Raw genomic sequence first — 19,578 nt, 5'->3', positions numbered from 1 at the left:
AATTTCATTTCTTATACTCATCTTACTTATAAGCCCAAGTATTATCAGACTCAACTCCATAGGTCAGTCTGTAGACCACTGTTCTAAAACAGAGGACTGGTAACATGTCTTCCAGTTCTAGTACATGAGTCTTTTATGGCTAAAAAGCAAAATATTTCTTTTTGAGTTTAAATCAGCATAATATACTAGGTTTTGAATTCGAAGGCAAATCACTCAACCTTCTGAGTCCCAGTTTCCTCCTCCTACAGTGTAGATAAAGAATTCTCATCTCTGGGGTTGCATAGAGGATCAAAGGGGATATCCAAATAAACCACTTAGCACAGGGCTGGGACACAGTAGGTATTCAATAAAGTGAGTGATATACCAAAAGTTATATGAAAACTGCGGATTCAATTAAGTCACTGGCATGCAAAGGGCTGTGAGAATGTGGCCTCATGTTAATATACACTCTGCATTACTCAGCCTCATTATTATGCAGTGTGGCACAGATTTTATGAATGTGTTAAGGAAAAAAAGAAAGAGATGGCAACAACAAAAACCCAAAGACTCAATCATTATGCAAACAACAAAATGAAATTTTAAAAATTCCTTAAGCACTCTAAGCACTCTGGATTAATCTAGTAATGCTCCCTACTTGTATACTCAGCAAAGCACAGTGTAGCCTGGAAAAATCAAATAAGCCCTACTGTACTATGGTAAAGTTACTTAATAAACTTCAGATATGGTTCTCAGTTTATTTTAAAGATGAAAAATTCAAGGAGGGAAAACAAAAAACCTTTGAAAATCTTTGCTACACAAGCTAAAGTATACCATTATTAGAGAACTTGAGTACGTGATGAATCTGCCTTTTAAAGATTTCTGTTAGCAATGGCTTGGGCTTCCCAGGTGGCACAGTGGTAAAGAATCTGCCTGCTAATGCAAGAGATTCAAGAGCCATGGGTGCAATCCCTGAGTCAGGAAGATCCCCTGGAGAAGGAAATGGCCACCCACTCCACTCCAGTATTCTTGCCTGGAAAATTCCATGGACAAAGAAGCCTGGTGGGCTACAGTCCACAGGGTCCCAGTCAGACACAACTGAGCACGCATGCAAAGCAAATTAGCAATGGCTCACAGCCTTCCCCATCCAAATCTGGTTTTTAGCCATTACTTTTAAGCCAATTATCAACAAGGAATATGACCTAAATGTCTTTAAAAACAGGGTATGTGAGATTCTAGAAAGATGCATGAGTTTCACTCTTACTGTTAATATGTGTAACTAAATATGTGAAACTTCTGAATTTAAAGGAAGCTAGAGAAATGGATGATGTATCTTTTAAGGGAAAGTACTTTTAATCAGAAAACTTCAGATTAGTAACTTGTTTTTTAGCTCACACTTATGAATATGGAGTAACAGAAATTTAAGACCAGCGATTGTAACCACTGTGTTTAGATCTGTGGCTTCACATATATATTTTATAGTTCAGCAGAAAATGCCTCAATTTGCTATCTTGGAATGTGTGTGATGCTGAAATGTAAGACTTCTGAAAAATACTTGATCATTCTGAAAAACAAAGAGACGAGCTTTTTAACTGCCACTATTCTGAACAATTTTGTTCTGTCTGACAAATTCTTTAACCTCTGATACGTTCATTAGTAAAACACCAACTAATTGAATCCATCGACATGAAAAACCACAGGCTGAAATCTGAAATGCATACATCATGCTGAAGGATTCTGACTCAGCCTCAGCGGTAATAGTCAGTGAGGTCAGGTCAAAGAGGGTTAAACCAAGCCAGGATATAGCCAAAGGAATACATCAAACGCTGATTTTAAAAGGGCAATTAATCTTAGACAGAAATGCTTCCTGGGGAATGAGATCTCAATCTTAAGAGCACACTACATGACGTAGCAGTAAAAATGAACATATACAAGCTTATAGAGCTTTTATCCTATGATCACAAACAGAAGGAAAGTGCTGTTTATTAGAGAAATACAAACCCATTTAAAAATACTTACATTAACTTCTTCCGGATCTATACTCACTTAGTAGTATAGGTTTTAATGAACATATCACAGTTAATATAGATCACATATCTTTTTCCATGCATAAATTTATATATATGTTGATTATGTCTGTCCAAAATATTGCCAGAGCTTTGATTCTTAACATATTGTATAAGATTTTCAAAACATGTCTATGTTAATTCTTTCATTGCCCTGCTTATAACCTTTGTATTTCTGAGGAAGTAATAAACCAAAATTTAAATGTAAACCCCCCAAATCAGCTATTATTATAAAAAGAACATTGCATTAAGTGACTTTAAGATCATTTAAATAAACTGATTAAATGCCTCTTAATAAGATAAAAGTGTGGCATAAGTTACAAACTTAAACTTGTTCATTTCAAACCCCCCCCCCCCCCGCCACCAAACCAAAATACAACCTTGAAAATATAGCTCAAATGTTTTTGATTTGCTTTCATAAAAGGATCCAGTAATTCTAGTTGGGTGTAATAGGGCCTATTAATATATGTCAGGTATGAATTATAGAATAGTTCAGAACTACTTGTTTTATTTAAAATATAGGCAATAATCACGCTATTTATGTATGGTCAGATTAAGGTCTCACAGGACTTGCTTTAACAAAGACATGACTTGCTTTTAATCTCCTGAATGTGCTATTGTTTTGTTAAAGAAATTTTGTTTTCTAGTACTGAAGATGTAATGTTAACTGTGCAAGTATCCGTTCCCACTTTTGAAAAAGTCAGGTAAATTCATTTAACATCTCAGGATCTAGATAAAGGAAATCAGAAGCCTCTCCTGACAGGCCCAGTAATCCTATCTTTGCTAATGGAGAATAATGAAAATAAGCAGTTAATTATTTCTTTGATTTTAGAAAAGACATATGTCAACAGACTGAGTTATTAACAGCTTTTGTACTACCAAAATTAGTTCACGGTACCCACGAACTGGGACAAACCACAGACATGCAGGGAGAATGACACAATGAGGCAAAGGGTCTGATTCAGTTTAGAATTTGATGGCATAATGATAAATTCAAGAAAATTACCAAGTTTAAGTCTCGTAAGTTTCTTCTGTCCAAAATTAAATATAGTACATCTCTGTTAATGAGGGCTACGCTTGCAGAACTTCTTGTATTACCATTGTGTGTGACGGTGCATCATTTCCTTTATATCCGGAGAGAGAAAACAGTGAAGAGCAGAGAGTGTTAGGCTGTGACTGCAGTCCAGTGACCATTCCCACGCGGCAGGCTCACAGTACCTTAGCAAGGTTACAATGGGCCTTCCACAGTTTACTTGCAATTCTTTTTTCACTCATTTAAAATCTGTTTTCATTCCAGTATCCTTTTGTACCTTCACACTGTCTGATTTAGAAAATCATTTAGTAGTAGGTTTTTCTTTTTTTTTAATGGTTCTTACTCTATAAAATAGAAACAATTACCAAAACTGAAAAATGATTATTATTCTTACTTCTAAACCCTCGTCCTGATGGAGCCTGAAGGTTTCATGTCTCTGTGGCATGAACTGGCAAGTCTGAAATGCCACCTCTTTGGGCAGTCAATGTCATCATGCTGACAGAAGTGCCAATTTGAAGTTCAAACTTCAAACTGAAGGATCTGCCTCAGATGAATACTGTGAGACCTGGATGTTTCTCTTTTCTAATTGCTTTATGTATGAAAAAAGTGCTTACAAACAAAGAGTTAATTCACTTTATAAATAATCTAATCATATGATACAGAGCTAAGGAGAAAAAACATGAATACCCCATCTTTTCCTAATTTTACAGAAACTGTTCTGTGGTTTCTCATAAAGCATGTCAAAAATAAAACAGTGTAATTTTCAAGTTAGATGACCTAGATGGGGTATTGTGACACCCTAGCCTCAGTTGTTAAAATTATCTTCTAATGTCCTAACCAAGCAAATAAAAGATTAGTTCCTCAACGCTTTCTCCCACATCTCTGACCTCACTAAAAATCTGTACTTTTATAGGAGAGAAGTACAAAACTAAAGCGAGTCTTTCAGCAAAATGAAGTAGGGACGTTTTAAATCAGCATTTCAGAGTAGATGTTACCCCTCAGCAGCCTGCCCCTGGGCGAAGGATTCTATTTCAGTGGTCATGTGATACGTGTGGCCTGGTCCCTCCTTTGCAACAATTTCTGCTCATCTTTTAAGACCTGGCTCAGTCTTTACTATCCACTCCAGAATGGATAAGATAATATTCCTAATATCCTTTGCACATCTCCATTCCAGCAGGGATGCTATCTTACACATCTGAGTAACGCCAGTGTCAGAAGACAATATGACGTGAAGAAATTGACTGATGAATAATGAAAGCTACAACATCAAAGTGAACCCAGAAGTTCAATGGAAGTTGGGAAGGGGCTCAAAGAGTAAATAAAATCCCGGGAAGCAGGGCAGAAATGGAAGAAGGCGAGAGGCAAGAAGACTGCACTTGCTCTAAGAGCGATGCTGGGAACCTGAACTCACTTCCCATCAAATGTAAGCCCTTCTCTTAACATACACTCCAGTTGTACAATGTCAAATACAAATTCAGGCTCACAACAGCCCAACTGCTACAGAGGACTAAAACAGACAGCCAAAGAAAATTTGCTGTAAGACTCAAGAAGCTCAAACCAGGGCTCCGTAACAACCTAAAGAGGTGCGAAGGGGAGGGAGGTGAGGGATGTTCAACCGGGAGGGGACGTGGGTAAACCTATGACTGATTCATGTCGATGTTTAGTAGAAACCAATAGAATACTGTAAAGCAATTATCCTTCAATAAAAAATAAATAAATAAAAAATACAACAACAACAAAGCAAGAATGGACACTTTTATTTTCATAATTCTAACTTACTAGGTTTTTATGCATTACATTAGACAACTGGGAAGTAAGGTATGTTTGGGCAAAGCCTATTAGTTTTTTGTGTTCTTAAAAGAACACAAGTTAGGATTTTTAGATTAAAAAAAAAATTTTGGTTATATTGTTTCTAATGGACAAAGAAATACTTTGCTTCAAGCCTGCTACAGAAGCTTAGCTTTCTGAGTCATTTTAACTATTGCTGACATCACAGAAAAAATTTACCTGAGTTTACCTTTGGTTATTTCCTGTTACCCTGGCTAACTTCTCAAGCCACTTGAGAAACAACAAAAAAAGAATCACATAAATCACCTCATCATTAATTATAAGGAAAAAGACCCAAAGTATGTCTTCATGGGTATTAGTACATTCTACCTTCATATGATGAAACAAGGCAAAATTCCTTCATGCATGAATCACTTGTCATAAGGAGCAATAGACAATGGTGCCACATAACTTTTATGAAGCACTTTCTCTTTTAATCATGTGATGACAGCGAGTTCTTATCCACACACACCCAATCTTACAGTCTTTCGCTTTCAACTTAAGTTGGGTGCAGGTGTTTGAAAATGCTTCATGGCTGACAATATTACAGGTGTGCTAAACCAGACAGTAAACAGTTCTTTACTGAAAGAACGACTTGATGTTTTGAATACTTCCCATAGATCCTGAAATGACAGTTATTTTCCAAAAAGGCAACAAATGGAAGAGGCAAATAAAAGTTTCTCCAAAGATAAGATACTGGTGTGAGAAAGATGGCCTCCTCCTGGCATGAAAGGTGCCATCAAGAGGACCTCAAAAGCAGAGGCACTACTTATAGCATTTCAGTGAAGTGTGTGCATGGCCCCTGACTGACACAGCATGCAGGAGTTTGGGAAGAAGTCTGTCACACAAAGATATTCACCTAAGAGGCAAGTTTGTGGATTAAAGTTGTGAGTGTCTACTTCATTGCCCTCTCTTTAAAAAAAAGTGTGGGGGGGGGTAGGTCATCTTGTGTATTCCTTAAGAATGGATGGGCAGGTAGGGCACGTTAGAAATTCAGCAGAGAACAGTGTTTAAAAGAATAAAAAAGCCTCACAAATGTGTGTGCCGTTCTGGTGCGGGATGGAATAACTTGTCTGTGCTGTGACCTGGGTGTGGGAATGAACAAAAACATGAAGGTGTGTTCTCAAAGCATATGACTGCTTTTCATCTACATGCTGAATGTCACAGATGTCTTTTCATAGAAAACAAAAAGAATAGCCAGAATTATACACAGAAACACTACAGCAACAGCAGAAGCTCAAGTCCCTAAGATCATACCAGCGGTAAAAGAGAGCACGGGCCATGCATGTAGGCCAGATTAGGTACTGAACACAAACCAGAAAGGGTTAAGAGAAAGTAGAGATTTCAGAATGTTATTTTAAAGTATACAAAGAAGCGAAAAGGTGAAAATGAAAATAAATGGCAGCACAGTAAAGTGAAAAAACCAATGGACCAGGAGATGGAGACTTGACTTCCAAACCTAGTTCTACAATGAAGCAGCCAAGAAACCTTGGACCAATCATCTAAAAAACTAGGAGAATGAACTAAAATAACTTTAAGTTCCAACATTTACACCATTCTTTAAAGATGTCAAATACAAAATTAACATCCAACCAATTTCTCCTGCTCTCCCTCCATTAAGCTTCTTTCATCTTCCTGTGGATTTGCTGATAATTGTGCTGTCCATTGTGAACCTTACAGTACAACAGCTTTAAGATTTGAGTCTCATTGTGATGTTCTCACTCAATGTCAAAGATCTTATAAAGAAATATATTTACATGACACAGTGTTTTGGAAACTAGATTGTCAAAAAAATTTAAGGAAAGTACAACAAGATAGCCATTTCAATACTAAGCTTTAGCTTAAATTTCATTTTTTCAACAATTTTAAATTTATTTTTTAATTGAAGGATAATTGCTTTACAGAATTGTGTTGTTTCTGCCAAACATCAACACGAATCAGCCATAGGTATACATATATCCCCTCCCTCTTGAATCTCCTTCCCATCTCGCTCCCCATCCCATCCCTCTAGGTTGTTACAGAGGCCGAGTTTGAGTTCCCTAAGTCATACAGCAAATTCCCACTGGCTATCTATTTTACATATGGTAATGTAAGGCATCTGGTCCCATCACTTCATGGCAAATAGATGGGGAAACAGTGGCTGACTTTATTTTTCTGGGCTCCAAAATCACCGCAGATGATGACTGCAGCCATGAAATTAAAAGACGCTTACTCCTTGGAAGGAAAGTTATGACCAACCTAGATGGCATATTCAAAAGCAGAGACATTACTTTGCCAACAAAGGTCCGTCTAGTCAAGGCTATGGTTTTTCCAGTAGTCATGTATGAATGTGAGAGTTGGATTGTGAAGAAAGCTGAGCACCGAGGAATTGATGCTTTTGAACTGTGGTGTTGGAGAAGACTCTTGAGAGTCCCTTGGACTGCAATAGATCCAACCAGTCCATCTTAAAGGAGATAAGTCCTGGGTGTTCATTGGAAGGACTGATGTTGAAGTTGAAACTTCAGTACTTTGGCCACCTCATGCGAAGAGCTGACTCACTGGAAAAGACCCTGATGCTGGGAGGGACTGGGGGCAGGAGGAGAAGGGGACAACAGAGGATGAGATGGCTGGATGGCATCACGGACTCAATGGCCATGGGTCTGGGTGGACTCTGGGAGTTGGTGATGGACAGGGAGGCCTGGCGTGCTGCGGTTCACGGGGTCGCAAAGAGTCGGACACGACTAAGCAACTGAACGGAACTGAATGTAAGTCTGCATGTTACTTTCTCCATACATCCCACCCTCTCCTTCCTCCCCCACCCCTGTGGCTATAAGTCTGTTCTCTATGTCTGTTTCCACTGCTGTCCTGCAAATAATTTCATCAGTACCATCTTTCTAGAATCCATATATATGGCTAGTATACAACATTTGTTTTTCTCTTTCTGACTTACTTCACTCCATATAACAGGCTCTAGGTTCATCCACCGCATCAGAACTCACTGAAATGCATTCCTTTTTACGGTTGAGTAATGTTCCATCGTATAAATGTACCATAGCTTCTCTATCCACTCATCTGTCGATGGCCATCTAGGTTGCTTCCATGTTCTAGCTATCATAAATAGTGCTTCAATGAACACTGGGGTACATGTGTCTTTTTCAATTTTGAGTTCCTCAGGGTATATGCCTACTAGTGGGATTGCTGGGTCATCTGGTGGTTTTATTCCTAGTTTTTAAAGGAATTTCCATACTGCCTTCCATAGTGGCTATATGAATTTACATTCCCCCCAACAGTGCAAAAGGGTTCCCTTTTATGCACACCCTCTCCAGTATTTATTGTTTGTAGACTTTTGGGGGATGGCCATTCTGACTGGTGTGATTTCAATTTACTCTTAATTGATAAAAGCATTTTTTAATTAAAATACTATAAAGTACTCAAAACGAGAGAAAAATATAGTGCAGAGAAGTGAATAACTGAAGGCAAATGCTTGCAGTGGGGGCAGCCTATGGATCCCATCTCTGTCAGCAATAAAAATGATTAATCTCTTAACTTCAAATGGGAAAACTAGTCTATATGCCCAAATCTTTAAGAATTTGGCAAAACTGACAATAAATAGATTAAAACACACACACACTCTTATAGTATGGAGAAAACGAACTGCAATGGTAAGATTATTCCTAAAGTTACTGGGACTATCCCAGTCTAAATTTCTACAACTTGAGTTCAAAAAATAAAAACTTTAACTATCCCTGTGAGGATTTACAGGAAGATGGCAACACTGACTGTGTCCCTGGAGAGGGGAACTGAGTCAGGGTTTTATGTATAGGAGCTGAGATAGAGGCTTTTCACTAAATTCTTTTATATACTTTTGGATTTTGGAACTATATAAATGTATCATCTACTAGAAAAAAATTTTGATGATTTAACTGAACACAATATGTAAAAAACCTTAATAGGATTTCATCAAAATAAAATATTTTTTACTCTTCAAAAGAAAATGAAAAGATTAAGTCCCAGACTAGGAGAAAATAATCACAACTCATGTCTGGTAAAAGACTTAACGGGCAGAATATCTAAAATAACTCTCAGAACTCAGTAGTAAGATACAATGAAAATTAAGAAAAGTATTTACACGAAACATTTCATCAACTATATCCATGAATAACAATAAGCACATGAAAATACTCAACATCAACAGTCATTAGGGAAATTTTAAAAAACATGAGCTACCACTATACAACAAACACTAGGATGGCTATAATAAGACAAGAAAAATATGTACAATGGTGAGAATGTGAAGAAACTGGAATCCCCATTCACTGTGGGCAGAACTGTAAGATGATGCAGCCACTTTGGAAAAGTTTAGCAGTTTCTTAAAAAATTAGCCATAAACCTACCATAAAACCCAGCCATTTCACTCCTAAGGACCTACTCAAGAAAATGAAAATATATGCCTGTATATGGATGTTTAGAGCAGCATTATTCATAAAAGTGAAAAGGTGGAAACTCAAACGTCTATCAACTGGTGAATAAACAAAATGTGTCATCCAACTGGAACACTCTTCAGCAATAAAAAGGAACAAACTAGTAATTTATACAATATGAATGAAACCCAAAAACATCAAATAAAAGAAAAAAACAATTGCAATTTTGTGTAACTCCCTTATGCGAAATATCCGAAGGAAGTGGATTCTAGAGAGAAAGCTGATCAACAGTTGTCTATAATCGGCAGCAGGAGCAGAAATTAGCTACAGACACACACGGGAACTTTTGAGGTGACAGAAGTATTCTAAAACTAGATTGTAGTGATGGCTTATAAATTAAATAAAAATCACTGAATGACAGAACAATTACTTAATGCAAGTTCTTACTGAAAATGAAAACTAGGTAGCAATAAAGATAGATTAGGATTCTAAGATAGTATTACAATCAACTTACTGTTAATTATGTCATGATTCAAAGATCATAATGTTTCAAGTAATGACACAAAGAATTCAGGAATTGAAATACTGAGTAAACACTTACCTAGCATTAGAGATATGAGGATGTGTATGACAGTAACAGAAACTTTGCCTAGTATAGTATTCTTATGTGCCTAGTTGCTCAGTCGTGTCTGACTCTTTGTGACCCCATCGACTGCAGCCTGCCAGGCTTCTCTGTCCTTGGGGATTCCCCAGGCAAGAATACTGGAGTGGGGTGCCATGCCCTCCTCCAGGGGATCTTCCCAACCCAGGGATCAAACCCAGGTCACCCACGTTGCAGGTGGATTCTTTACTGCCTGAGCCACGAGGGAAGCCCAAGAATACTGGAGTGGGTAACCTATCCCTTCTCCAGAGGATCTTCCCGACCCAGGGATCGAAGCAGGATCTCCTGCATTACAGGTGGATTCTTTACCAGCTGAGCTACCAGGGAAGCTGACAAATAACATAGTAAAGGCCTTATAAACTCTTTTTCTATTTATAAATATACACATGTATTTCATACATACATACACATGAAACATGCTGCTTTTTGGTTGCACCGCATGGCTTGTAAGACCTTAGTTCCTTGACCAGGGTCTGAACCCACGCCCCCTGCAGTGGAAGCGCAGTCTTAACCACTAGATTGCCAGAGAAACTTACTCCATTTTCATAGCTTTGGGTAGTGGTCAATGATCTTTTTTATCAGTCCCTTCTGGAACTGGCTCTGGTGGTATTTAGAAGTCCCTCTTCTTCCCTCCTATTGAGCCTTTGTGTATTTTCAAAGTGCTAGATACACATAGAAATACCAGGAAAAGGAAGCATATTTGATTAACAGGCCCAACGGCACATATTCTGAGCTCTATATTCTTTGTTTAGTCTTTTAGGTTGGAATGTCAATGTTCCTCCCAATCCTATTACTTCTAATTCTGAGTAGGCAAACCATTTCCATAGATACTAAATGCTTCTTGAACTATGTGATATGGTTACAAGTCATGTAAATAATACTGCCATCATCCCAACGTAGGATATATTAATAAGAAACACAGCATGACCTACTGAAGTATTTCCCTTTGCATTTATTAATGCCTTACCTCTTACCATAAAAGATTTAAAGTGGTATAAGTTTTTAATGTTTTTCTATATAACATATACAAGTCTAGGCAACATATTAACAAACACACCAATATGCCACTGAAATTTCTCCTACAGCACAGTAACCAACAATAAGACAAGTCACTCAGTGATAGGGTGATGGTCAAATTATGGTACATAGTTAGCAAGGGCCATGGCATTTTAAAAAATGGCTTTAGAGAATTTTTAAGAACTATCAGGTGAAAAAAGGAGGACATATGAATTTATGCACATACACCCTCTCAAATATTCAAGTATATATCTGCATGTGTGTATCAATAGTAGTCTCTATGAGTTAGGGGTTTACACCTTTTTCCCCCTAGTTTTCCGCATTTTCCTTGTGTTTCTTATGCTGCAATTATGCGATTTTTCCATTTTTTCTCTGCTTACAGGAAAACAATTTTAACCTAAGTTACAAAATAAGGACTATAAAATAGGACAAGTTTTTGACTAGCCTTGTGAAATGTTAAATCCTAAGAGAATAATGTTCAGTAAAACATTAAAGAGCAGCAAAAACTTCAAATAAAATATGTACCCATTACTCAATATTTTGAACTTTAAAATATCAACCAAATGTAAGACTGTTTTTAAAAAACCTCTCTTATTTCTTTAGAATGATGAAACACAACGCAAGATTAAAAATACAACGTTTACCAGAACTGAATTCACAAATGAAAAACACAGGGCCCCAAAATATAACGGGGGTGACTTCAAAACCATATTTCGGTTTGCTAAAGAGAATGAGTTTCTTATTCTGTTAGTATCAATAACTTATGAAATAGTTAAGTATTAAGCACTTCTGTTTCAAAATATTTTTCCTTACAAGATAATGAAAATATTTTACTGAAGTAACTAATAAATGTTATTTATAAATATAGAATTCTTACGTTACTTCAGTAACAAAGAGGAAAGAAAGAAATGTTTTAATGTTGTCAATTATATTACCTTCAGGAGCAACTGCAGAAGGACAGACTTCTTTGAGGAGATCTCCTAGGGTATGCAACTGTCCATCTGTAGACACAGGTCGAAAAAGCTTCTGAATGAAAGGCCGTTCAGTTGTTGTCTATTTGAGAAATCAAAAAAAGGGTCCAAACAATTAAGTCTCTATTGCTACAAGCTATGAATGAATACATTAGAAATTTAAAGGTGGCATGAGATGCCTTCTGATACAGATTCAGTGTAATCAGAAGCCTACAACATCACACATGTGGTATTATGGCTAAAAATGCTTAACACAAACCCAAGAAATCTAACCACAGGAGGCAATAAGGCAAATTCAGAACATGCAGCACTTTAAACACAGCTGACCTGGACACTTAAAAATAGTCAGAGGCAGCAAAAAAAAAGATTAAAAGGGACTGACAAGATATCACAACTAAATACAAAATATAAACTTTGAGTGAATACTGGATTGAAGAAAGGAATTTAAAAAGATCAGTTATAAAAGACATTTTTGAAATAACTGGGGAAATACCAGATGAACATTAGATAATATTAGATTAATGATAAATTTCTTAGGTGTGGTAGTGTTTATAAGGACAATATCCTTACTGTTAGGAAACTCATGATCAGGTGTTCAGGAATTAGGTACCATGATGTCTGAAACCTACAATCAAATGGTTAGGGGAGGGGAGAGAGAGCATGTGTATAGAGAAAGAGACAACAAATGTGAAAAATGCTAATTACGGTGAATCCAGGTGAAGGGTCTTATATGGTCTTAGTTGTTTTACTATTTTAAAACTTTTCTATAGGTTCAAAAATTTCAAAATAATAGGTACATTTCCTCTGATAATTGTTATTATTAGCACTGTCATAACTGACTGGTAACAACTTCAACATCTTACTCCTTCAAAAAATTGCGTTTAATTTTCTCAAACTCCCTCTCTAGAAGCACAGCAACGATGATGGAAGCCTTCCTGGGACAGAGCGCAGAGGCTCTGGAGTCAGCCCATCTGTGAGTAACAGCACTGTCGTTATGAGTTCTATGATCTCGCACCCAGTGTCTTTGGAAATTTGGGACATTCCCCATCTCTGAAGTCTGTTCTAGGAATAACAGGAGACCTGTGCCAAGTACTGAACAAATAATAAAGAGAATAACACTCATCATAACTCTTAACTGTCTTTTCATTTTAAAGATGCTAAGTTTTTGTTTTAAGCTTCTTGGAATGAAAAATCATGAAAATCTACAGGAACAGAATAATACCTTATATTTTATAAGAAAATAATTTCAAATACCTACCCATTAAAGGTAACTTTTTTTTTGTCTTGTTTATTTTTATATCACAGAGGCACATCTCAACTTCTTCAAGATAACTTTAACCAGATTTGGTTAAAAAAAAAAAAAAGAAGAAGAAGAAAACCTGATTTTAAGTATAGACATGAAATAAAATGTAAGAAAAGCTAAATGTGGTACAAGTATGTGACTACTCCTGGCTTTATACTGTGTGTTCAGTGAATACATAATAAATATCAAAATAATACAGTTGAACGTATATGGAAAGCATGAGAAAAACTAAAATTTAATAAATATGCATTAAATATAATGCAATTCACTTCACTAATGAACCCTTCATTTTTTAGAAGTATAACTGAACCGGGAACTCTACTCAATACGCGATAATGGCCTATATAGGAAAAGAATCTAAAAAACAGTGGATTTATGTATATGTATAAGTGATTCACTTTACTGTAGGAAACTAACAGAAAACTGTAGATCAATTATACCCTACTAAAAAAACAATTTTTTTTTAAGTGTGATTGATACCCTTCAATTTAGGAAGCTCATACTTTTCCCACAGGTGAAACTGAGATTATTGTGAACAATCAAGGATTCACTATGTGAAGATGATACAGGTTTGAGGAGTTCAGAGAAGAAAGAAATGAATAGGGGACAGCCGTAATCATTTCAAGTAGCCACCACCCACTTAGGGCTTTCTATCTTCCAGGCAATGAAGAGGCTTTTTAGCAGAGGAAGTGACGTGATGAAAGAGGCTTTTTTCTGAAGGCTAATGGAAAGCAGCATTGTGTACAATGACTTGGGGAAGAGGTAACATCAGGATGACCGGTGAGAGGCTGTCTGAATGATGCAAGCCTATGCGATGACAACTGGGACTTGAAGGAGAAAAGGAGGGGCAGGACTGCACCCACAATACAAAAACTGTTAGAATGTATCATCCATACTCTGGTTTGATAATACTAAGGTTTTCAGCAAAGTCAAATCTTTTCAAGATTCACTTGCTCCTTACTGAGTGACAGAATTATGAGGTGGCTTAGCTATACTAATATACATTATAGTAATTTGAAAACAATATGCTAAACAGAAAAGGCCAAGTAGTCTTAGCTACGTATTAAAAAAACAGCAATTCTCCTCTATTCACATTCCTAGAAAAAATGGCCTGCAATTTCTCTGTACTTCTCTTTTTTTCAACTCTTTCCCAAAATGGAGCAGTTATAATAAAGGTATAACTTCAACAGTCTTTATAATATTATTTGCTTGGGGGAAGGATGAAGTTCCAGAACTATTAACATATACTCCAAGTAAATCCTATAGACTATAACCAAGAAAACTTTCATCAAAGTAAATTTCTGTTTCTCATATAACAAAAACCTTATTAAAAGACAAAGACCTAAAAATACCCCAAACAAAAAAATCTAACAAATAATTTTTTGTTTAAATTTTGTTCAAGTGCCTTTAAAAGCTTATATTCTCATTCTTAGAAAACACTCAACTTTGAGAGCTATTTATCTTGAAAACAGAAGCTGGCCACAGACAGATTATGTCAAGTACGGTACAGAGGTTCTGAAGGGCAATGGGAATGGAGGGTAAATTCATGCAAATTTCTTAAAGATCTCATTAAACCTAAATTCGAGTTCAGCAAAGACTAAATTATGCTAGGATATATTTAAAAGCTATCTTCATTTTGAATACAGCAAGTATTTTTAAAATATGAAAACTCCATGAACATGAATTCTTTAAACTTTGATTTAGTATACATGAAACCAGACAATATCCACAGTAATCTGAATCCTTGTCTGATAGATAAGAAAGCCACTATAATAGAACTACACCACAACACTTAATCTAGCCATATATCTGTAAATCTGCAAACTATTTTAGGGACTTCCAAGAAACAGAATTACTTTCTCATGAGAAATGACTTGGTAAAGTCATCTTTGAAACGGCCCCTGTTAAGTTTTTCAACTGTTATGTTAGTCCTTTCTTAAAACATCAAATGATAAACCTGGAGTGCTATTGGCTGGCTGTGCCTCAGCCTTTCTCTACTCAGGCACTTTCACCACTGTAATAATAATTCTCCCTTACGTGCAAAAGTTATGCTGTTGATTTACCTTGGAGATAAACTGAACAGAAGCAGCACGAATCAAATTTGTAAAAAATTTTAAGTTAAGTTTATACAATTTTAGTGAATCTAGTTTGAAAACACGCATGAGTATGCTGCTGCTGCTGCTAAGTTGCTTCAGTCGTGTCCGACTCTGTGCGACCCCATAGACGGCAGTCCAACAGGCTGGGATTCTCGCCGTCCCTGGGATTCTCGAGGCAAGAACACTGGAGTAAACGGAGGTAATAACTGCCCTGCACAGTTTTCAAGTTAATAAAATATGTACACAGTACAACATGCTGAGCCACAAGGGAAGCCCAAGAATACTGGAGTGGGTAGCCTATCCCTTCTCGGGGATCTTCTTAATCCAGGAATCAAACCAGGAATTCCTGCATTGCCAGTGGATTCTTTGCCAACTGTGCTATCAGGGAGGCCCTCATGGTACACAACTGAGCCACATGGTATACACACCCATCTAAATACACACTAAAACACACGCTACAACCACCACACCACCATCACCATGATCAATAGTTTTAGAGCGCTGTAGTGAATTAATACTATCCCAATTTAGCAAACTTGTTTCCTTTCTTTTTAATCTATTTTCTCTAAATTCACTTGTCTAGTTATTAAAAGGTCCAGAATCATGACATTCAGCTTTTATACAGCAAAGTAAAAAAGGCAAAGTCACTTGAGGGCTAAATTTGGAACTAATCTAGAACTTAATACCAAAAGCAAGATCCATGAAAGGAAATATTGATAAATTGGATCTTTATCAACAAAACAAAACAAAACTTTTGCTCTGAAGGTGAAAAGACAAGACTGAAAGAGAATATCTACAAGACTACATATCCAACAAAGTTCTTATATCCAGAATAAGTAAGAGCTCTAAAAGTCCAACAATAAAAAACACAAAGAATTCAATCAGAAAATAAGCAAAAGATAACAATAGACATTTCACCAAAGAGGATATACAGATGGCAAATAAGCACATAAAAAGATGTTTGACACGTCATTAGTCATTAGGGAAATGCAAATTAAAACCACAATACAACATGAGTACATATCTACCATAATGTCTAAAATAAAATATAGTAATAATATCAAATGCTGGTGAGCATGTGGAGAAACTAGATCTCTAATACCATTGCTGGTAGAAATGTAAAGTGGTTCAGCTCTTATGGAAAAGAGTAAGGCAGTTTCTTACAAGACTAGACACACATTTAACATATGACCCAGCAATTGTACCCCTGAGTACTCCCAGAGAAATGCAGACTCATGTTCTCAGAAAAACTCTACACAAATGTACAGTTCGTACAATTCCAGTGTCATTTAACAGGTGAATGGATAAACTGTTTGTGGTATGCCCATACCACAGAATACTACTCAGTAATAATAATGCAAAAACCTATTAATAATACATGCAACAAACTGCAGGGAGCTCAAGGGAATTACACTGCACATAAAAAGCCAATCTCAGATTACACACTATATAATTCCAGTTATATAATATGGAGTTTGTTACAACTCCATGTGAAGATTATACATGTTAATTCATGTAAAGCATTTAGAAGAATGCCTCAGGTCAGTTTAGTTCAGTCACTCAGTTGTGTCTGACTCTTTGTGACCCCATGAATCGCAGCACGCCAGGCCTCCCTGTCCATCACCAACTCCCGGAGTACACTCAAACTCATGTCCATTGAGTCAAGATGGACCATCCAGCCACCTCATCCTCTGTCGTCCTCTTTTCCTCCTGCCCCCAATCCCTCCCAGCATCAGAGTCTTTTCCAGTGAGTCAACTCTTCGCATGAGGTGGCCAAAGTATTGGAGTTTCAGCTTTAGCATCAGTGCTTCCAATGGACACCCAGGACTCACCTCCTTTAGAATGGACTGGTTGGATCTCCTTGCAGTCCAAGGGATTCTCAAGAGTCTTCTCCAACACCACACTTCAAAAGCCTCAATTCTTTGGCACTCAGCTTTCTTCACAGTCCAACTCTCACATCCATACATGACTACTGGAAAAACCATAGCCTTGACTAGACGGACCTTTGTTGGCAAAGTAATGTCTCTGCTTTTGAATACGCTATCTAGGTTGGTCATAACTTTCCTTCCAAGGAGTAAGTGTCTTCTAATTTCATGGCCACAATCACCATCTGCACTGATTTTGGAGCCCCCCAAAATAAAGTCTGACACTGTTTCCACTGTTTCCCCATCTTTTTCCCATGAAGAATGCCTAATGCACACTAATTGCTCAATAAGTGCTATTCTGTTATTAAATGTGACTTGACATGCAACAGAAATTTATTAAATACATGTATTTTATATTCAGTTGTAATATAAAACAGGGATTATGATAAGAAGACATATTACTCTTGTTGTCTCCCTGTTACTACATAACATTAGGGCTTATTTTTCTGTTTGAATCACATATAGTATATCAATATGAGTTAGAAATGTTGGTTTGTTAAAAATGGCAAGTTACAGCTGGAAGGATACACATCTGATTCAATGACCATGGAGTCAGTGACTGTAAAGAAGGGGAAGAGTCATATCCATAGTAAAAGGAGATTCTATTCACTGAAAGGAAGCAATTAAAAGCTATGAAAGACAAAAACATAAAAATTCAGAAAGCATACAATTAAAAAAGACACCCAATAGACGCAGGATGATTCACTTGTTTGTGAAACTTATAAATGCCGTTAACTAAAAGGCCGGGGTGGGGTGGGGGGTGGGTTCTTACTGATACATCAGGTAGTACGTGATGATTAAATGGACCCCATTTGTTAGAATAGCTGGGACAGAATCATCCCAGTAGTAGTACCCAGGTTCAGGATTTTGATCTGAAATATGATCAAAATCCACTTTTCTGAGGATATGAATTTGCACGGTGACAAAGAAGACGGATGGAGTGGATACAAAGGGATATGGATAAACTGTGTGATTTGCAGATAGATATGTTTCATTCATTTATTCTTACTTTAACTCATCTCTTTTACTATATCAGGCAGTTATAAAAGGCATTCAGGAGAAAATGAGCAGAGCTTCTGCGATCACAAAAATCTCTGACCAGCCCTGAGTAGCAACTTTAATCTAGCAACTCAAAAATTAGTCCCACCCCCAGTGAGTGCTCACAGCCTCCATCCAGAACCACTTACCCTACATCCTTTCAAATTCTGCTTTCTAGCCAGTTGACAAATCTCCCAATTTCTGATCACATCTTCTTTTCCTGACTGTGATTCCACCTCAGCCCCTTGTCAGTTCTCATCTCTGACTTTACTTCTTAGATTCACTTCCTACTTCCTATTTTGAGAGAGTAAGGCTGATTTCATATGCTTTGGATAAATTCTTGCCTATTCCAGTCAAGCCCAGTCATCTTAGCAACCAGGCACAATCCTCATGGTTGCCGGATTCCTCCCCCCACATAACCCAGACTCAGACAGTAAAGAATCCAGCCATAACAAAACAAAACAAACATAAAAGAACTATCCCAACAGTAGTACACAGGTCCAGGATCTCTAACAACCAGAGGGCAGGGGCAAACCTATCAGAAATCATCACTCATTAAACATCTACGGAACTTTAATTGTAACACAGTGTTACCGATATATGTATAAGTGATAACAGAAATATGTACAAAGTGCTACGAGAAAATGTAAACCCAGCATAAACTTGGCGGCTAGAGCAAAAACAAAAGTTTTTGCTATAATTGGTGACATAATTTCATTTTATAAGAGTGGAAGACATATCAATAAGTACAAAGTACAATATGCTAAGTGTGGTAGAATGAAATGTACTAAAGTGAAATTGTAGGGGGTTTCCAAAGAAGATGAAAATGAAGTAGAAAACATAGGTCTTCAAGCTTTCATCTTGAAATAGAGTATTTTTTCTTAAAACTGAAAAAGATAAGGACATTTCAGGCAGAGTACAGAAACAATCCTTCCCTTTCATAAGCCCTCTTCCCACTAACGCACACAGAGGCAGATGAAATACAATGGTACCTGTCACGTTAGTGGATAAGGGGAGAAAAATGGGCTACAAATTTAGCATGTGAAGTGTCGAACGTCAAATGCAGTGGAGTTAGCAAGGGTTTGGTTGGAATTCTAACTCACAACACAACTGACTGGAAACCTATGGCAAATTACATCAGTCTTGGAAGTATGTTTCTAAATCTGAAAAACAGGAATAATATACATATTTGAATGACTGCTGTAACAATTACATGAGATATACAAAACACCTAGTGCAACAGGTGTTTAACAGTGATTAATTCC

At 36.9% G+C, this 19,578-nt stretch overlaps 1 protein-coding gene across 4 annotated transcripts in view; it reads right to left on the bottom strand.

The window, feature by feature from the left end:
* Positions 1 to 19,578, bottom strand: part of ATG5 (autophagy related 5) — a 133,958-nt gene that overhangs the window by 22,315 nt on the left and 92,065 nt on the right. For 3 of the 4 annotated variants that reach the window (XM_069598248.1, XM_069598250.1, XM_069598249.1), the window contains exon 7: positions 11,916 to 12,033. In XM_069598248.1, coding sequence (XP_069454349.1) covers positions 11,916 to 12,033 — 118 coding nt within the window. Of the gene's footprint in view, positions 1 to 3,048; positions 3,167 to 11,915; positions 12,034 to 19,578 lie in introns of those variants that run through there. The other variant, XM_069598251.1, reaches the window with a different exon arrangement.

This window comes from Ovis canadensis, chromosome 8 (genome assembly GCF_042477335.2).
Source record: "Ovis canadensis isolate MfBH-ARS-UI-01 breed Bighorn chromosome 8, ARS-UI_OviCan_v2, whole genome shotgun sequence".
NCBI lineage: Eukaryota > Metazoa > Chordata > Mammalia > Artiodactyla > Bovidae > Ovis > Ovis canadensis.
Note: the sequence above shows the minus strand (reverse complement) of the source record. Positions and strands in the feature narration are given on the sequence as shown.